The 19,968-nt window shown below is 45.9% G+C and overlaps 1 protein-coding gene across 2 annotated transcripts in view; it reads left to right on the forward strand.

The window, feature by feature from the left end:
- LOC138580798 (septin-4-like) overlaps positions 1–19,968 on the forward strand; it is a 1,149,755-nt gene that overhangs the window by 970,296 nt on the left and 159,491 nt on the right. For both annotated transcript variants that reach the window (XM_069651643.1, XM_069651644.1), the window contains one exon: positions 2,810–2,911. In XM_069651643.1, the coding sequence (XP_069507744.1) occupies positions 2,810–2,911 (102 nt within the window). The remainder of the gene's footprint in view (positions 1–2,809; positions 2,912–19,968) is intronic.

The following is a 19,968-nucleotide window of genomic DNA, read 5'->3' on the forward strand; positions in this document are numbered from 1 at the left end:
CCCATGAACTGTTTCACTTGTGTGGCTCCTCGGTGCAGGATTGTTCTCTAATTCCTTTTTTATGGGTTTGCTCACCTGTTTTCTTATCAGCACTGTTCAAGCCTTCTTTAGGTCTCTTCTAGATGTTACAGGGAGAGCAATAGCTTCTGGTGGGAGCTGAAGCCATCTGGGTGGACCCCCGCAGCTAGGGTGGTAAAAAGGGCACTAACTCCTCTGTCAACTATGATCCTGTTCTCTCTCTTCCCTGTCAGCTCTCTACTCCTGTTGTAAACTCCCTCTTTGATAGTCCACCACTGACTTTTAGCTCTTCCATCCTCTAACACCCTCCTAGGCCATATGGGCCCTCTCAAACCTTTCTTGTCTGTCCATTTTAATTTCTTCCTGTCCAACTTCACTCTCGCTCTTCTTTACTCTTCCCACCTCCTCCTTTCACTCTTCCATCAACGCCTACGTTTATTTTCCATCTCATTATGACGTTCTCCTATTGCTGCCTAACTTTTTCCTACAACCTCTTTGGATGTTCTTTTCCTTCTCATTTCTCCAATCACCTGTTGACATTCTCCTTCTAACCTTTCATGTTCTCTTCCTCCAACCTCCTTGTGTTCTTTTTCTACCTCCCTCAGATGTTCTACCGTGTGATGTACTTTTGCCTCTTAAATACTCCAGGCACCTCCTCCACACATTCAGCAATCTCCTCCCACTAGCAGGAGTACACAAGTCTCTTATTTTCTCACATTAAATGTATCATCCAAACCTTTAACAACCTCTTGGATAATTTCACCAACCTCCTCATCAAACACCCCAATATCCCTCTTAAACTTTCCTAAGGCCATGTCCTGATATTAACCATCCTTCTCCTTAATCTCACCAAACATCTCCTCTAGACCTTCATCAACCTTCTCCTTATTTTTCAGCAGGCTCCTCCTCAAACTCACCAATGTCCTCCTTTGTCTCACAAACCCCGTGTTTTAGATTTCCCCTACCCTGTTCTTTAGATGTTCACATACTTCTCCTTAATCTCATCAAACCTCTACTCCAGAACTTCAAGAAACTCCTCTTTAATGTCATCAACTTCCTCTTAACACACACAAACTACCTCCTTAAATCCTCCTAACACCATCCCCTGATATTCAGTAACCCCCTTCATAACTCTCCCACCAACCTCCTGATGTTTCCCAATCTCTCTCAGCAAATCTAACCACTTCCTTGATAATTCTGACCACCTTCCCTTAAGCTAACCAAGTATCTCGAGGGCCATCTCCCCTTCTAGCGTGGATGCTCCCCCACTCCTGATTCGTGCTCCAAGCTCCTTTTTCCAGCTCCATCTCATAGTCCTTTCGCCAAACGCCAACCTCCTTGCTCCAAAAACATTTGTAGGGGCTTCCCCACCCCCCAAGCTGGGCTCCTTCTGGAGGTCTCCACCAGAGTTCTGGAATTAGTGAGGTGCAGTGAAAAGTTGACCTTAATTGGCTCACCCACGCAGATGTGTTCTGCAGGACCAAGCTTTAATCCGGGCTGTCTGCCATCTTGGAAAGTGTACCCCTCCCCTTCTTCTGAAAAACAGCCAGAGAGCTGACCTGCACACGGCGTGGGAATAGAAGTTGGCAACCCCTGCAAAAGTGTCTGCCTCCCATGCATGCAAAAAAATAAATGTGTGTCTATACATTGCAATTGTATTTTACAAGTCACAAAATTGCCAGAGGAAAATGAATTGAAAACATTATATTGTTCTTTCCTTGGGAACATGTTTTCCCCATTCAAACTCTAACTTGGTCTTGCTTGAGTGTGGATCAGCTGCCAGTAAATAATGCATTTGTATCTTGGTTTCCAAATGGGTGTGCGCACCTCAGGGAACTCTTCTCTGGTCCTTTGATATACATTTATCTATACCATATGGCCTCAGCAAAAGTAACAGTTTGTGTTCAATGTGTATCTTGTGTGCAAAGCTGAATGCACGCGAGCCTCTGTGTTTGCTTTTTCTTTATCCAGAGATATGGGTCTTGCTAGTGGGAGCTTCAAGCTCCCTAACTTGGTGAGAGGATATGTTAGTTGCTATTAGGATGTCGGGCAGGTTGGCCCTGATTATTCCATGGAGTGGGAAGAAACCCTACATCCTGGTTGCACCTTAGAGGGCCAATATCTGGCTGAGGCAACCTGTATGTGTGGGTCCTCCATGTGAAAGGGGCTAAGGAATGTTGACCTAAGAACCCTCTTCATGCCACCGGCGAACCCCCACTCCCCCATTTCTTCCTCTGTTAGGGGTTTACCTGGCCTCCTGGTAACCCCATTAGAGTTCCCCATAATTAGGCAGGGAACTTTATCGCACTAGTCATGGAAGTAAGACAAAACGTTGCCAAGGAGAAACAGCAAATATACTTGCAAAATCATTTTCTGAAGGATTTATTTCCAAAGCAGGCCACATGCCCTTTTCTTCTGCAGCCCTACTATTCTGCAAGTAAAGGAATCCTGTTGTCAATCCCCCAAAGTGATTATGGAGTGTTATAAATGTGATTACGGCATTTGACCAGGACACCACACCAGTCTTCAAATCCAGATGTGGTCACCTGAGGTCACAGATGATGAGTTCAATTCCCCCAGGCCGTAGTGCGGCTTAAATCCTGGAAAGTCTCATGAGCCTTTGTCTTAAAGAGTCAGAAACCTAGGAATTACCATTTTCTATTAAAATAATGTTACTGCAACCATTCAGTCTCTTCTAGAGATTCCTGATCCTTGATATCGCTATGAAAGTTATGCTAGGTAGTTTGAATCCTAGCAGGAATTAAACTGTGACCGATCTACTCTCTCGCAGATCAGAGATGAGATTGAGGAGTTTGGGATCAACATCTACACGTTCCCAGAATGTGACTCCGACGAGGATGAAGAGATCAAGCAGCAGGACATGCAGCTGAAGGTGAGGTGTATGAGTTGCAGTGCAAGAGTTAATGGTCATCATCACGATTTGGGGGAAGGAATCCCCACACCGATACTTCACTCACAATGCCACTTGCCCACCTCTTGATTAAACCCTTGGTTAGATTTGCACTGCGTGATCCGCTCTCCCTTAGACCAGCTCCTGGGGAGCTCAGTTGATAGTCTTGTACAACGATATCTGATTTTCCTCAATCTTTTTTGGTAGAACTGTAATGTGATTGAAAATAGCATTATTGACCCCATTATTTTACATTTGTTGCCCTGTTAAATAGGAATATTTTGGGAGCTTGCTTATTCTATAGAACCTTAGAGGGTTGTGTGAATGTTGAGGGGGTGAAGAAGTATTCTTTCTGCCTCAGATATCATGATTGTGCATTTATAAACTGGGTGTGTATATAGCAACGCTGACACCTCTGTCTTCAGGAGCTATGCTAATAAAGGATAGAGTGCATGCATTCAATGGTCCAAGTTTTGATCATTTCTGACTCCCAGAACAGCCTTTTCCCTTTTTCAATTCCTTCCTTTTCAGGGGCATGTGGCTGTGCATTGTATGAGTGTGTGGCGCTGCAGTGGGATATACTTAATGGACCTCCAACAACCCATAAAATTCAGGTTGCAGTAAGCCTGCTCTAGAACAGATCTAGACTCTGTGCTGTTTTGGTTGAGTAATGTCCTTGATGAGCAACCATTTTGTAACCAAAACACTCACACAATCAGTTGGAAGGATGGCGTAATCCAAACTCTTCTCTGTCAGAGGTTTTAGATCCAGAATCATCACCTTGTGTGCAGTTTCTTGTCTGGGAAGGAGAAGACATTTTTGGCCCTCATGGATTAACAGATGACCTCTGCAGTTGATGCCTACACATGCACAGAAAGAAAGGACCTGCAGACACAAATTGGTCTCTGTAATTGTTTTCATCTGCTTCTCTACCAGCCCCTGGACTCGTGGGGGAAGTAAATGCCTTGTATATCCCAGTTTGTGAATGTATCCTGTACCTGTGTGAGTGCCCTCAAAACCAATGTAGCTCTGATTAACCTGCACACGCTGGCCAACTTTACATCCAAAAGTAAATTATTTCATTCTGTATTACCCAATAGATGTTTCACAACCCGCCTTGACACGTTGAAGTCTCTCTGTGACAGCACTGGCTTAGGATTTGGAGACATGTCTATTTCACTCTTATGTCCAGTCCACTTCCCCTTTATGTTTTGGATGTTATCATTGTATTCCCTCTCAGTTCACCATCGGATGACCTTTCATGCAAGCCTATTTTATTTGTTAAATATTTTTATTATTTCAAATATCATACTATTTCATGTCATTTAACTGCATACATTTAACATAATGACAGCTGCATAAGTAGTCCATTTCCAAATGAAGAGGAAGGTAGATAAAAACACACACCCCAAGACACAATACAAAATCATCCCCATCTTCCGTCTAACCTTCAACTCCAAGCTCCCCATTTATCCCCACCTCCAAACCCTCACCCCATCATACCCCCATATCCTCTTTGTCAACCCATAACAGTAACAACCCATTTCTCTTACATCCTCCAGTATGCTCCCACGTCACTGTACCTGAGTACTAGGATTCAGTCTTCTTCAAGGAGGTTTCAAGTCTGGGGAGGAGGTGAGTTCATTTAATATTTAACCCCAGTCCGACTCTACTCCTCCATCCTCTTCCCGGTTTCCTGTTTTTCTGCAAGATCCCCACTTCTGCTAATCCCCACTGTTGAACATTCACTATCCATTGCCGTATCAAAGTGCCCTTTGGGCATTTCCAAGATATCGCTAACCATCTTTTAGCCAGTATCAGCATGAGCTGGACTATCCTTTTCCGGGTCTTGTCCTTCTTACCCCTAGTAACCAATCCCCATAAGCAAACAGATGGTGTCAGAGCGTAGGAACCATGCATTAAAGTGTTCATCCAGGACAGCAACCCATCCCACTACGACACAATGGTTGGGCAATCCTATACCATATGCCAACACCCTGCAACGGCCCCCTCCACATCGTGGACAACCCTGAGACAAGATCTATAATATGCAATTTCGCTGGGGTTCTATACGTCCTATGCAGATAGTTGAATGTTACCAACAGAAATCTCGCATGCCGCAATACCTTCTTCACCTTTTCCCACATATGGAACCACTCCCTATCTGAGATTGGGAATCCCACATCCCTCTCCCATTTGCCCTTAATTATCAAATCCTTCATAGGTCTCTCCGTCTCTCCTCCTGTAATGCTTTATGTGAACGAGAAATCCTCCCTTTTCCTTCTCCTAACGACAGCACTGTCTGTATCAACAACTTTGAAATGCCATATGTCGTCTCCATTGCTCAAAAGTCATTCATTTCCCTTCCATAAAAAAATCCCCCACTGGTTTACACCACTTTTTTCCATGAGGTTGCCAGACCCGCTCCTATTCCATCCACTCCTATTGCTAGGTCAGCGCTATATGACCCATTAACCTTAAATTTGACTAACGATTTTCCCCATATTGTGCACATAACATGAAATATATTTGTAGTACCCTTCTTCCCTATGGGATCCCACAGTAATCTATATCTCGGGAGAGTTCCCAGCAGGCTGATATTCCTCCTGTCGGGGAGTCATCCCAGCCATCCACAAACTGCAATCGAGCTACAAAAAAATATAACTCAGCGCCTGGGAGATTCAACCCACCTTCCCAGATATGTCCGACATAACATCATGGCCACTCAGCATCTACCTGTGCTCCGAAGTAATCCCCCAACCTTTGCATCTAACATCCTGAAAAAAGACTCTTTAAACATAAGGTTTGTTTGTAAAAAATAAATACAACAACCTGGGGAGAACCACCATCTTGCAAAGAGCTGTCCTTCCCATCATTGACAATTGTAACAACTTCCATAAATGTACTGCATCTCCGATTCCTGACAACGCTCTTCCCGTATTGTATACAAATGTCTCCTCCATCTCATGAAAAATCAGAATACTGATGACTCCTGCAGAGTCATCACCAGACCCCAGTCTAAAGTCTTTTCTCGTGTGGCCAGGGTAAGGCAGCCACTACCTGATCCTAACCCTGAGGGTGGTATCAGGGGGGAGGATCACATGGGAAGAGATAGCTATCAAGGGGACGTGGTGACTCCTCAGGGAGAGATGCTATATTCATCTTCTTCTGAGGATGAAGGTCAAATCATTCCCAGATTCCTAATTGGCTGTTAGCAATGTACAAGCCCCTCCCATATAACTACTCACGAGCCTGTGATGGGAAATCATCTAGAAAAAAAAAAGTTGGTACTTCAGGGATTCAAGAACCAAAAGTAAAACCTGTGAATCATTCTAATTCCACTTTGAATAAACCTATTCACTCCAATGAGAAATCACAGACTCTTCTCACAACCTCTCCTGTCTTTAATAATTCTCAGCACTTAAAACAGTCAAATTTACCTAAAGGTAAAACAGGACAATCTAATTTGCCATCTCATATGAACTTCATTAACTATAATGCTTATGGTACTGGGATGATGAAGAGCCCTGAAGCAATGAGGTTTTGAAGTACTGTTTGTCTTTAAGGACCTAAGCACCTGAGTGGGACATTTAAATCCCAAACTGAGACACAGCAGGAGAGTGAGTAGGAAGGAGATGGAGGGAGGGCTGAATGCAGTGCAGGAGACATAGCTGCCGAGGCAGAAGTTGTGGAAAGAAGAAGCCCAGCTGGTTGCAGAGTACACACCGTGGAAAGTGGCATTTCAAGAAGAGGCCCAGCTGACTACAAAGTACCCCCAGTGGGAAGTGGTGTGCCAAGAAGAGGCCCAACTGAAGAGGAGGCATGCTCCCCATTCAGTTTACGGTGTGTCGGTGAGAGAAAGGCTGCAGAAGATCAATGGAGCTCCCGGAGACCAGCACACAACTCGATGAAGGTACACGGGAGCAGGAGAGAGAGCAGACGGGAAACTGAAGTACCGCTGCAATACCTGACCGTGAGACAGAGCGGCAGAAGGAAGCTAGTGAGTTGGCTAAGTGTCAATGCTGATCCCGGGCCACTCCGTGATAGAAAGTTGTTAAAGTTAAATGACTTTGAATATCGAACAGTTAATGAAAGAAAGCAGAACCGGCATAATTGCAAATTACAAACAATTAATGAAATAAAGCAGAAGTGGCAAGAACGTGAGTTCCACATAGGGGACTACCGTTGGGGAAGGCTTACAACGAGCATTGCCAATAGCCAAAAGGCTGCGAGACAATTACAATAAACAAACAAAGGCAGAAACCCCCTTTTAGGAGACACCCATTGGAAAAAGCTTATATCCCATGTTACCAACACCAAAGAAATTGTGAAACCATACAGAGGCAACAAGGGCGCATCTCTCTCTTTTTGGGATACCAACTGGGGGAAACTTGTAACCCAATCTGCCAGCAGTCAAAAGGTTGTCAAGAAGCATGTAAGAGACACTTTGAACATGATTCCTTTATACTAAGTTATCAGTTTGGGAAACACCAGAATACACATTACCAAGAGTTAAGAAATCCTAAGAAAAAAGTTGTTGGTCAATTCTCCTTCCAAGAGGGATTGGTGTAGAGAATCGTGGAACCAGTATAATCATCAAAATTGAACGTAGTTGTAGGAGTTTTCTTCCTGGTAGGCGAGTACACCAGGAATGGGATTGGAGTAGTTAGTCCTGGCAGGCGAGTGTACCACGAAATAAGAAGATGGTTTGATGAAGTAAATCTGTGGTTAAAAGGTGTGTTGGAAAACCTTTTGCTGAATCAAATAACTTGTTAAACCTTATCATTTATTTGAAAATGCTATCCCGACAAAAGTAGTTTATTGGAAGAAGTAATGTCAAGAGAAGTTGTTGCACTATCCTGACAAAAGTGGTTTATTTTAAGAAGGTGCAATCCACTAATAATTGTTGAAAATGCTTTAAAAGAACAATTACTTTGGTTTTACGTGTGTTGTGGAAGAAGAACATACTTTCCAAAGAATGATATTGCGGACACCTTCATTTGGTTTGAATTGTGAAGAAACGTTTGAGGAAAAGACATTTGCTGTGTCACCAAGAAAGACACAGTGGTTGGAGGAGACTTTTGTGTTGCCTTGAAGAGAACTTTGTTAACACAGAACTGTGCTCAAAGTATTCCTGAATTGATCCATGGATAAGGAGGCCAACCTTGTCCACAAAGAGTGCTTTCAAGAACCTCTAAATCTGAATTGAGAAGCGGTTTGGTTGAACTACTATTAGCCATATCTTCCTTGTATAATTTTGTTGTGTGTAATAGTGTGAGGGTCAGAGACTTTTTGGACATTAGGTCGCTCTACTTTAGTTTTAGTTTACTATACTTGCAACACCTTATTAAAGTAGGGAAAGATAGGCGTTTATCCAACCCCTTTTGCTTTAATAAATGTGGAATTTTGAGAAAACCTTACCTTTGTGTCCGTCTTGCATTTTTGACCCCTAAGAATACCCAAATACTTAAAGGATTGTAGTTCTCATTTCACACCCCAGTCCGGAAGAGCATTCCCATTCCTGTTCCATTGACCCGCTCAAGGAAACAAGACTGATTTTTCTTATTAATCAAAAATCCTGATAATTTCCTAAAATTGCCTAACACCTCCATTGTAATTGGGATAATTTCCAACGGTGCACACATAAAGTAAAATGTCATCCGCATATAGGGATATATTGTGTATATTGTGTACAATCCCCTCTGCCGTCTCCTATATATGTTTCCTAAAATAACTGTCCTGGGGTTTCAACACCATTGAAAACAAGATCGGAGAAACCAGGCAACCCTGCCTTGTACCCCTCTCCAAAATCAACTTTGACACTCATCTCCCTATTTTCACCCTTTCCATTGGGTTTTTCTACAACAATCAAAGCCACCGTAATATACCAGGTCCCAGACCAAATGCTCCCAGAACCTTAAAAACGAATGTACATTCTAATGAATCAAACGCCTTAACTGCGTCCAATGAAGCCAGCGCCGGGTCATCTTGCATTCCCTTCACCTGGTCCATAACATGATATAAACAACGTAAGTTCATTGTCGTGTTATGACCCCCGACCCCACAAAACCAATGTGGTCGGGATGCAATGCAAGCCTATTTAAGGTTCAAACCTGCATGCACTGTGCCTTGAGTGCTTATGTGTAGACCATGCTTGGCTCCTTTACTCGTTCTGCAACAAGCTTTCTCCCCATTGCCTCTGCATCCCTCTGCAGTCAGTTATCAGGTGGGAAGCCATCTTTCAACGGCCCACATTGGCCCACAATTGCATAATTTAAGAGTTTCATTGTGAACAAGAGCCATGTAAGTAAAACTTTATTTTCACAGGGTTCCAGGTCTTGCTTCTGTTACCTGCAGGTCACACAATGGGGAGGGGCTCTTCATCTCTTCATATCCTGGTGTGCCTGCACACTGATCCAGGACAACCCAGAGTTGCCTTCAAGGTCCAAATTTCGGATACACACTGGTGTGCCCAAGAGCTTAATATGGGTCATGACCTGACATACTCTCTTGCACTGGCCCAATGACTTAGGGTCCATTTGGGGCTAATTTCCTGTGTCAACTTCCTCAGGCTTCTCCTAATGATCCCTTATGATTTAATCAACATGCCTCTAAGTCCAGATTCAGAGCTTCTGAAGCGCTTCGGCTTATTAAAAAGGGAGAGAATGTTACTTAAAGCAAGTGGTGCAGTGACTGAAATCTCATACCAAGCAAACTGTGTGCCATTACAGTTTCCCATGTCAGCTGCGGTGCAAAAACTACAGGTGAGCGTTCTATGCAAAATGGCGTATGCAGAGAGCCATCGAGTCCAACAGACTCAAGATCCAAGCCTCGATTCTCAGGCGACTTGGGCTGTGGCTTTTCAGCTATGATCTCAAGGGACCGTAGTCTGATCCTCCAACCTCTGGATCTCACAATCAATTGGGTTATTTGATCCAAAGTCCCACACTCCACTATGGGACCATGATACTCCTGTATTTCCTCATGGAATGTTGTAAGTTTCTCATTTCCATCAAGTAAATTCTAGAACAGCTTTCAGTGGTCTGCAGGAACCACCCATATTCTGACTTGCCCCACGGCATACTCATTGTGTATCATATGTTATGTTAAAGGATATTTATACAGTGCACTGTCACCACCAGGGTGGTCCCCTGGTGCTTTGGCGGATCTAAAAAGCAAGAGGGTAGGGTAAGTTAGTAGGACTGAGCGGGAGAAAGAGCAAGAGAGCTGTGATGTGCTGTTGGCAGCTTCAGTTTGGTTTACACCATTCGCTAAGCTTAGGTGTGTTTTTCAGTTGGTAGCCTTCATGTGCTGTTGTGCGAGGCTATGTGTAGTCGATTTTGTTGTTGCGGTGTAGTGAAGTACGTGCGGTTTGTTGTGCTTTAGAGGTATGATTGTGTTTAGTTCAAAGTTTGAGAGATGGGTGAGTTGTTTTTATTAGTAGGGTTGGTTAATGGCCTTGCTATGTAGATGGGACGAAAGATATCCACAATTTCATCTAGATGTGATGCATGCTAATCTTCACAATTCTATATAGAAGTGAAACATCCTAATTGTTAGGGAGAATTCTCTGTTTAGGCTGAATTTCCTAACCTAGTGAGTCCCCCAGCAGCTTTTCTGGATTTCTGGTGTTTGTTTTTTTCTCCTGCCAAGAGTGAGACTCTTTTTCTCCCACTCTTGGACATGATTTCTGGTGTTCCTTTGACTGTTAATGTGTTTTATGGGCTATGGGGTCCTTTACTCCATAGGGTCTCATGTGTTTTTACTATGTGTGTTACACAGCACCCTCCGTGCTGTGATTCAGGGGTGTCATGGTGACACCCCACCATAGACTCCAAACCCTGGGACTGACTACTGTCTCCCAGGGCATGTAAAGTCACCATTGGCTTTACTAGTCCCAAATTATGAACAGAAACCAGTACAAACCATCATATTGTGGATGTACTGGTCGGGGCAATTCGTCTGTTAGTCGAGGGGGCACGTCTCCGTCCCCCCTGATCGAGTTTTGGCTGGTGGCAGTGGATACTACTTTTTATATTCGACCGAAAATATAGCTCTATGGGATTTTCCCATTGTTCGAGGCTACCAACTTTAATTATTTAATTCTCATAGCCTCGAACATACCGCCGGTTTATTTATTTAATATTAATTCGCCGGTTGGTATTTTTGCCAGAACTCGATTCTAAAATGGCATTTGTGTTCTCTTCTGTGACTCCAACCCAATTCGAGCCCTTTGTTCCACATTTTGGCGGGCTTCTCCACAGAAGCCTCCAAAAGTGGTGCCACAGGGGATGTGGGAGGGGGTTTAGGCACCCTGGACTGAGTTAGCTTGGTAACTTAAGGCACACTCTTGTGTGATTGGCCCAAGTGGTGAACCGGCCGGCTCACCACTTAGCATGTTTGATTGACAGCTAGGCTGAGTGAATGGGGTTGTGCTGCATAAAAGCAGGGCTTTTGGGACTGGAACTTCAGAAGTCGCCACAGGACCTGAGAATCTGACGAGGGAGAAGCTGTGCCAACCTGCTACGACGACACCACCGGTGGAGCCCTGCGGAACCGACTCACCACTTCTCGACGACAGCGAAGATCTCCCGGCTGGAGAGTCTTCTTCCCCTGACTGGTGGGCACAACCAGTTTACCTTCTTTTCCTCGCATCCCAGGACGTCTTGTGGTCGAATTGCCCGTGCCAAGCACCCTGGCAACCGGATAGCCACTTAGCACTGGACCGCGAATAAAAGGACCGCTCCTTTTTAACTGAGAACTCTGCGGCTGGTTTCTTCCCTGGCAGTGCAAAGGACTCCTGTCTTCCTCTCCGACGAGATCCTCTCTTCCCCCGGACGAAGCACCGACTTGCATCCGCTGCCAGGAACAACTGCCCCCGCTGGAGTATTCTCACCACTTTAAGGTACCGTGTCCGCCAGGCCTCCCTTTCTAAAGATTGCTACAAGGTAATAATAATCCCTTAACCTTCTGGACTGGGCTGGCGGCCTTGACCACCTAACTGGTCCCTTTCTTTTGGTCCAACTCTTTCTGAACCTTTTTGAGACTTTTGTGCACTTTTCAACCGTGTGACCTTGAACACATTTCGTTCTGATCCTCTTAAAGTGGATCCGGCTTTCTGAACTCTAACTTCACGGTTTGACTCTGCCTTCCTCTCTTGCTGTGTTCTTTTGAAAGTGTTGGGATCTGTTTCAATTTATGCTCTGCCTTTCTCTCCCTTTTAAACCAAATTATTAGTGTGCCATCTGCGCTAAGTGCTCACTGCTGTGTGAAAATAAGTGGGGCTTTACTTAAGACTTGTCTAATATTCTTTTAAGGGAGTGTATATCTTTTAGTCACCGCGTTTTTGAACTGCTTAAAATTAGTGCCTGTGTGTTTTATTAGATGTGGTTTTAAATAAATAATTATTTCGAAGGGATTGTGTCCTCCGACGTATTCCTCATCTTAGATATCTCCTTCCAGCTCTGCTGGCCTCGGAAAATTTTTTCTCTCTAGAGGGCGCTGCGCGTCGACGTCCTCCGAGTCGATGTCCCTCGACAGCCGCCGTATCGACGTCGACGTCATCCTGCCTATAAAGGCCGCGCGCAGCGTCTGTTGCTCAGTTCTGTTTTTCCGCGCTTACTCAGTGCCTCGGAATACCGTTGCTCAGTTCTTAGTCAGATTAATCCTATTTACCTCGAGTCATTCGATCCGTACTCGATGGCTTCCTCGTCGGAACCGACAACTCCTCGATCTGGCTTCAAAAAATGCAGAGATTGTGGGAAAAAGATGTTGTTGACTGACCCTCACAGAGTTTGTCTGTGGTGTTTGGGAGCTGAACACCATTGTTCGGAATGCGAGGACTGTATGTCCATGACAGCTAAGGCCCTGAAGGAGCGTAGGGGGAAGCTGGAGAAAGGTAAGACTTTTAAAGCTTCTTCTTCGTCGACGAAGTCGAGACACTCGTCTCCTCATCGCCATTCGCGCTCCAGGTCTCGGAGTGGGTCTCATCACTCCTCGAGATCGAAGCACTCGAAGAGGAGACGTCGAAGATCCCCTTCTCCGTCTTCCTCTTCCTCTGTTTCGCCAAAAAGAATCCATTGCCCCACGAAACATAGTTCCCGGGCTGAATGGGAGGAATTCCGCAAAAATATGATGAGCGTCTTCGAGAAAGCGGCCTCGACCCCCTCGAAGACTGCCGAGAGCGATGCTCTGGTCGAAAGACCCGAAGGTCAAAAACGCAGCGAGTCGCAGTACCCGGCGAAGGTAACCTCTCGAGCGCGTCTCGAACCCTCGAGTAGGACTATGACCTCCAAACCTTCCTCGAAGGTTCCGTCGACGCCGTCGACAAGGGTTCCGTCGACGCCGAGGTCGATGTCTTCGACGCCGTTGTCGAAGGGACCTTCGACACACGGGTCTGTCGACTCGACGCCAGCTTCGACACCGGCGTCGACGCCAAGAAAAGTCACGGTTACGACACACCCAGTGACTATCCCCAGGTCCTCGACGTCGATGGCGTCGAGATTGTCGAGCAGAATTCCAATTCTGTCGAGGTCATCGAGGCCTCCGCCTTTGTTTTCGACGCCACGCTCGAAGCCTTCGGCGTCGACGACATCGACGTTTTCGAGACCGATAATGACAAGTTCGGCACCCTCTGCCTTGGAAATGGGATTTACTCCTTTTATGAGTTCAGAACAATTGAGAACTATGTCCTCAATTTTGGAAGAGGGTGAATTGTCTGAACAGGAAGACACATTTGAGTTGCAGGGATCTGTAACCCCAATTAGAGAGGAATTTTCCTCTGAAGAACGCAGGTTAAAGGATCTTCATGATTCCTTACATGAGGCAAGTGGGTTAGACACTTCCCCTGAGGTGGAGTTTGCTAGGCCAGACCCGGGGGAGCATGCTGAAACCCCCTATAGAGCCTTAATGGCCAGAATCACAGAGTTCATGGGGTGGTCTGCACCTTCACAATCTTTCCAACAAGATGACCTCACGGATATTCTTGACAAAGGCCCACAGGAGGATCCTGTGGTGCCTTTTCATAAAGCTCTTCAGAGGAAGATCATGACAAACTGGGAAACCCCAGATGTAGTACCAGCAGTAAATAAAAAACTGTCTACAAAGTACAGGGTATCTTCTACAGACCCGGAGTTTTTGTCTAAACACCCATCCCCAGAAAGTCTGGTGGTACAGGCAGCATCCTCTACCGATGTCAAGACGGCTTATCCTACCGTCCCACAGGACAGGGACGATAAAAAATATGATGCTATGGCAAAGAAAGTCTTTTCAGCATGTAGCATGGCGTTAAAATCTGTTAATGCTACTTGCACCCTTGCTAGGTTCAGCCATACACTTTGGGAGTGTGCTTCTACAGCGGCTGACTGCATCCCGGAGGGAGAAGAAAGGGATGCGTTCCTGAATATTATACAGGACGGTAAAGACGCTATGTGCGAATCCCTCCAGACGGGCATTGATTCGGCTGACAGTATCAGCAGAGCAATGGCGGCAAGTACATCAACCAGGAGATTCGCTTGGTTGAGAAAGTCTGGTTTTGCCCCAGATGTGCAAGCCAGGCTCTTGAACATGCCATTCGATGGCTCTTCTTTGTTCGGGACAAAGGCGGATGACAGTTTAGAGAAACTGCAAACTTCAAAAGCAGCAGCAAAATCCCTAGGAGCTGCAATCCGTCAGACTCCTTTTCGTCCCACAGGAACCTCTGCGAGAGGCAAGTCCTTTCGCTTCTACTCCGCATTCGGAAGAGGTAGAGGACGACCGGCTCAAAGGGGACAGAGAAGAACTACCCGAGGTGGACGGGGTAGATATTCAAAAGCCGCAGCAACAGCAGGTGCCTCTTTACCATCGGCATCTGCATCAGCCGCCCCAAAACCACTCCGAGGACTTCCCTCACAGGACACCTGTAGGAGGCAGGTTGACTCAACATCTGGCGGTATGGCAGGCTATCACGTCAGATGCTTGGGCATTGGAAACAGTTGCCCAAGGTTACTGCCTGCCTTTCCTACGTATACCTCAGAGTCATCCACCGGGGATCAGCTCTCAGAAAGCTCCAGATCCGCTCCTCTTGCAGGAAATTTTGGACCTGCTAGAGAAAGGTGCCATAGAACCGGTACCTGTAGCGGAGAGGAACAAGGGCTGGTACTCCCCTTACTTTCTCATTCCAAAGAAAGACGGAGGACTGAGACCCATCTTGGACTTGCGAGAATTGAACAAATTCCTCAGAAAAGACAAATTCAAGATGGTCACTCTTTCTCAGATCCTCCAGGCCCTTCAGTTCCAGGACTGGTTGGTATCTCTGGACCTTCAGGATGCTTATTTCCATGTGCCTATCCATCTCAAACACAGGAAATACCTGAGGTTCGCAATTGGCAACTCTCACTATCAATTTCGAGTGCTGCCATTTGGGCTGACCTCCGCCCGAGGGTCTTCACCAAGTTAATGTCGGTAGTGGCTGCAAGTCTAAGGAGGGAAGGGATTCACGTCTACCCCTACCTGGACGATTGGTTGATCAGGGCTGTTTCTCCGGAACAAGCTCAGATCCAACTAAATCACGTGTGCCACTTCCTTCACAGACTGGGCTTCTCCCTCAATTTAAAGAAGTCACAAATGATACCATCGCAGAGACTCCAGTTCATAGGAGCGATCCTGGACACTTCCCTGGGAAAAGCCTCGCCACCAGAGGTGAGGGCTCAAGATATTCTACAGATGGTTACCGAGTTCCAACATGCCCAACGTCTCCCAGCCTTCGACTTTTTGAGGTTGCTAGGCCTCATGGCATCCTGCATTTTCCTAGTGCCAGAGGCTCGCCTGAGAATGAGATCCCTCCAGTGGGCACTGAGGACTCAGTGGTCACAATTCTCAGGGAGAATGACAGATCTTCTTCAGGTTCCCGGCAGGGTGGCTCGAGACCTTCAGTGGTGGGCCTGTCAGGAGAACATTCTGAAAGGAGAACAGTTTTGGCAACCCTGGCCGGAGATAACAGTAGTCACGGATGCCTCACTCACGGGGTGGGGAGCCCACGCCAACGACTTGACCATCAGCGGTCGTTGGTCTCCATCGGAGTCCAGACTACACATCAACCTGTTAGAGCTGAGAGCCATCAGACTTGCGCTGAAGGCGTTCCTGCCAGCTGTACAAGGGAAGAACGTCCTGATAATGACGGACAACACGGTGGCCATGCATTACCTCAACAAAAGAGGAGGCGTAGGATCACTACCCCTGTGCAGAGAGGCGATGCAGCTCTGGTTTTGGTCAATCCAAGAAAGAATCTCTCTATCGGCAGTTCACCTAGCCGGAGAGAAGAACTTGACAGCGGACGCTCTGAGCAGGCAGAACACGAGTGGGAGCTAGCTCAGGAAGTCCTTCAAGAGATCTTCGCCCTTTGGGGAACCCCTCAGGTAGATCTGTTGCCACCAGCCTAAACAGGAAATGCGACCTGTTCTGCTCAAGGGAATTTCCCCCGAGAGGAGCTCTGGGAGACGCGTTCATAGTGGACTGGGAGTTTCCGCTTCTGTCCGCGTTCCCACCGGTCCCTGTCATTCCTCAAATGATCAGGAGGTTGAGAAGATTCCGGCAAACCATGATCCTAATTGCCCCGGATTGGGCCAGGAGAACGTGGTACCCGGACCTTCTAGACTTGTCCATCTGCCCTCCAATTCGACTTCCACTCAGAGAGAACCTACTCTCAAAGAAGGGAGGTCAGGTTCTCCATCCAGACATCAAAACCCTCAACCTTCACGCTTGGCTTCTGAAAGGTTGAGGTGCAAGGATTGGGACCTCCCTGATGATGTTATGGAGGTGTTGCTTTCGGCAAGGAGGCCAGCAACAAAGTCTTTATACCGCTGCCGTTGGAACAGATTTTGCAGCTGGTGTAGAGAACAGAATATCGACCCTTTTTCATGTGGTACACCAATGGTTTTGTCCTTCCTACTATATTTGGCAAATTCAGGCCTTCAAGTTGGCACCATTAAGGGCTATCTCGCAGCGCTATCCATCTTTAAGCGTACTGCGGAAGAACCATCCTATTTCAAATTACCCTTGGTAATACAGTTTCTAAAGGGGTTAACCAATGTTTATCCCCCAAGACCATTCCAATTTCCCCTATGGGATTTAAACTTAGTACTAACTTTCCTGATGGGTACACCTTTCGAACCTCTCCATTCTTGTTCGTTAAGATTCCTTACCCTTAAAACTGTTTTATTAATAGCACTTACATCTGCTAGAAGGGTGAGCGAATTACAAGCTCTTTCTTGTAAACCCCCTCACACAATATTTCACAAAGACAAAGTTGTCCTGCAAGTGAAGCCTAATTTCCTCCCAAAGGTGGTTTCTGAATTCCATATCACTCAGAAGATTACCCTACCATCTTTCTATCCTCCTCCTCACCCGGGGAAAGAGGAAGAGAGGTTACACAGGCTAGACCCTAGGAGGGCTTTAAGTTTTTACATCAGTAGACTAGCCAGGATAAGACAGGCAGACCAGCTGTTTGTAGGTTACGCAGGTCACAAGCTAGGGTTACCAATAACTAAGCAGACCATTTCCAGATGGATCATTCTAGCCATTCTGGAATGTTATAAACTGGCAGGGAAAGAGCCCCCTCAAAACCTCAGGGCTCATTCGACCAGAGGTATTGCAGCTTCATCGGCCCTCAAAAGAGGCGTGCCGGTTAAAGACATATGTGCGGCCGCTACATTGTCGTCTGTCCATACCTTTACACGTTTTTACAATTTGGATTCCTCCTCCAGTCAAGAGACTAGGTTTGGAAGGGCTGTACTGCATTATATTCATCAATAGAAGACAGCGTGAAGTCAGTACTCCCTCCTCCGATAATAGAATACTGCTATGGGAGCCTATCTAAGATGAGGAATACGTCGGAGGACACAATCCCTTCGAAGAACAAGTTACTTCTTACCTTGTAACGTTCTTTCGACGGGATGTTCCTCCGACGTATTCCTCATCGACCCTCCCATCCATTCCCGCAGTTCTACTTCCCTTGTTGTTGCAGCTTACGCTCCTTCAGGGTGATTAGTTTAGTCCAGAAAGTATTATTGTGGGCTACAAAACGGAACTGAGCAACGGACGCTGCGCGCGGCCTTTATAGGCAGGATGACGTCGACGTCGATACGGCGGCTGTCGAGGGACATCGACTCGGAGGAAGTCGACGCGCAGCGCCCTCTAGAGAGAAAAATTTTTCCGAGGCCAGCAGAGCTGGAAGGAGATATCTAAGATGAGGAATACGTCGGAGGAACATCCCGTCGAAAGAACGTTACAAGGTAAGAAGTAACTTGTTCATCTCTTTTACACCAAGCTCTGGTCAGTGTTTGCTTGTTCTACTGTGTTCTTGTGACCTATTGTGAATACTCTGTATACTGCCTAACTCTTCTTAAGGGAAGTCTGACTGCTCAGCCACAGCTACCAAGTGAATCTGTGTGGTACAGACTGCTACCAAGTGGGTTTACTGCCAAACACCTGTAGTCTTAAATCTTTTGCAGTGTTCCCTGAGGGAACTGCACAGGTTTCTGCCTAACACTAATCTTCACAATTATATCGAGATGTGACTCAAGGATAATCGTCACAATTCTGTCCAGATGTGATGCAAGCTAATATTTACAAATCTGTCTAGATGCGACACAAGTTAATATTCACAATTCTGTCTGGATGTGACACAAGCTGATATTTACAATTCTGTCTAGGTGTGACACAGGTTAATATTCACAGCTCTGTCTGGTTGTGACGCAAGCTAATATGTACAATTCTGTCTGGATGCAGCGCAAGTCAATATTTACAATTCTGCCTAGATATGACACAGTCTAATGTTCACAGTTCTGTCTAGATGTGGCATAAGCTAATATTTACAATTCTGTCTGGATGTGGCGCAAGCTAATATTTACCATATGCCTAAATGTGTGATAGCCCCTCAAAGGCAACTTTATATCAACATACAGTCACTACCCACTTGCACTATTTTGTCTACTTGTGGGAGAGCAAGGAAGTAATCCCTGTATGTAAATGTTTCATTACTTCATGATAACACCAGCCTGTGTGACTACTTTAGGACAATTCTCAGGGGCTATAGAGGTCAGTCCTCTTACTATGGGTCCTTCAGCAGTTTTGATACAGGCAATAGTACAATCGCTGTGGCGCCAAACCTTCAGCGGGTCTTGTCTCATCGGCACCTCTACCTACAGGGCCCTATACTCCAGTCACAATGGCACTGAACCCACTGAGACTCCTTTGGTGCAAGACCCTCACATTTTACCTTCTCCTTCTGGACCTAGTGCACCTCCCCTGCCATCCAGTGGTACTGCTAATCCCCTATCTGACCCATGTTCTTCTCCAGACACCAACTCTGAAGATGAAGACGTGCTACCTTCCTTGTTGAAGGGTTTTATGAGTGGTTGATGGGGCTCATGGAGTTCCTTAGTTTGAAATGTCAAGACCCAGTCACAGTAGAAATTGGACTTCTTGAGGATGTCCTCTATTTTAACACTGACAGACTTGGCATTCCGGTCATAGGCTAATGTACTTAAACTTTACTTTACTGTCAAGCTAAAGGAAACTGTTCCTTCATCTTGTATGCTGCTATTGGCTGTGGACATGTCGACTGATATAGACCCCATACAGGATACCCAGGGTGTGCAGAGTGCCCCCAAGTCTACTTATACCACTATTACTAAACCAGCTAAACCAATCAAATCCACACCTGCATCTGGTCTCACGGTCTAACAAGGTGTGAACAAGGGATTGCTCAATAACAGGCATTAAAATGTCATCATTAAGGGTGTGCAGAAGAACAAACGGGAGCTGAAGGAACTAAAAAGGAATGTCCTGATTGTCTTTTCTAATAGAGACACATATGAGGCTAACTCTTTGGGCTCTACATTGTCTTTGGCACACAATATACAAGGGTTTTAAGATCCCAAATTCATGGACCAGGCACAAGACTTAGTCGGTTATTCTGCGTCTCTGAAGGGCACTATGCGAGACAGTCTTCCATGCTCACTTTGTTTCACTTGGTAGTACCTCTGCTAATTACATTTTTA

Source organism: Ambystoma mexicanum, chromosome 3p, assembly GCF_040938575.1.
Source record: "Ambystoma mexicanum isolate Mex_15411 chromosome 3p, UKY_AmexF1_1, whole genome shotgun sequence".
Classification (NCBI taxonomy): Eukaryota; Metazoa; Chordata; class Amphibia; order Caudata; family Ambystomatidae; genus Ambystoma; species Ambystoma mexicanum.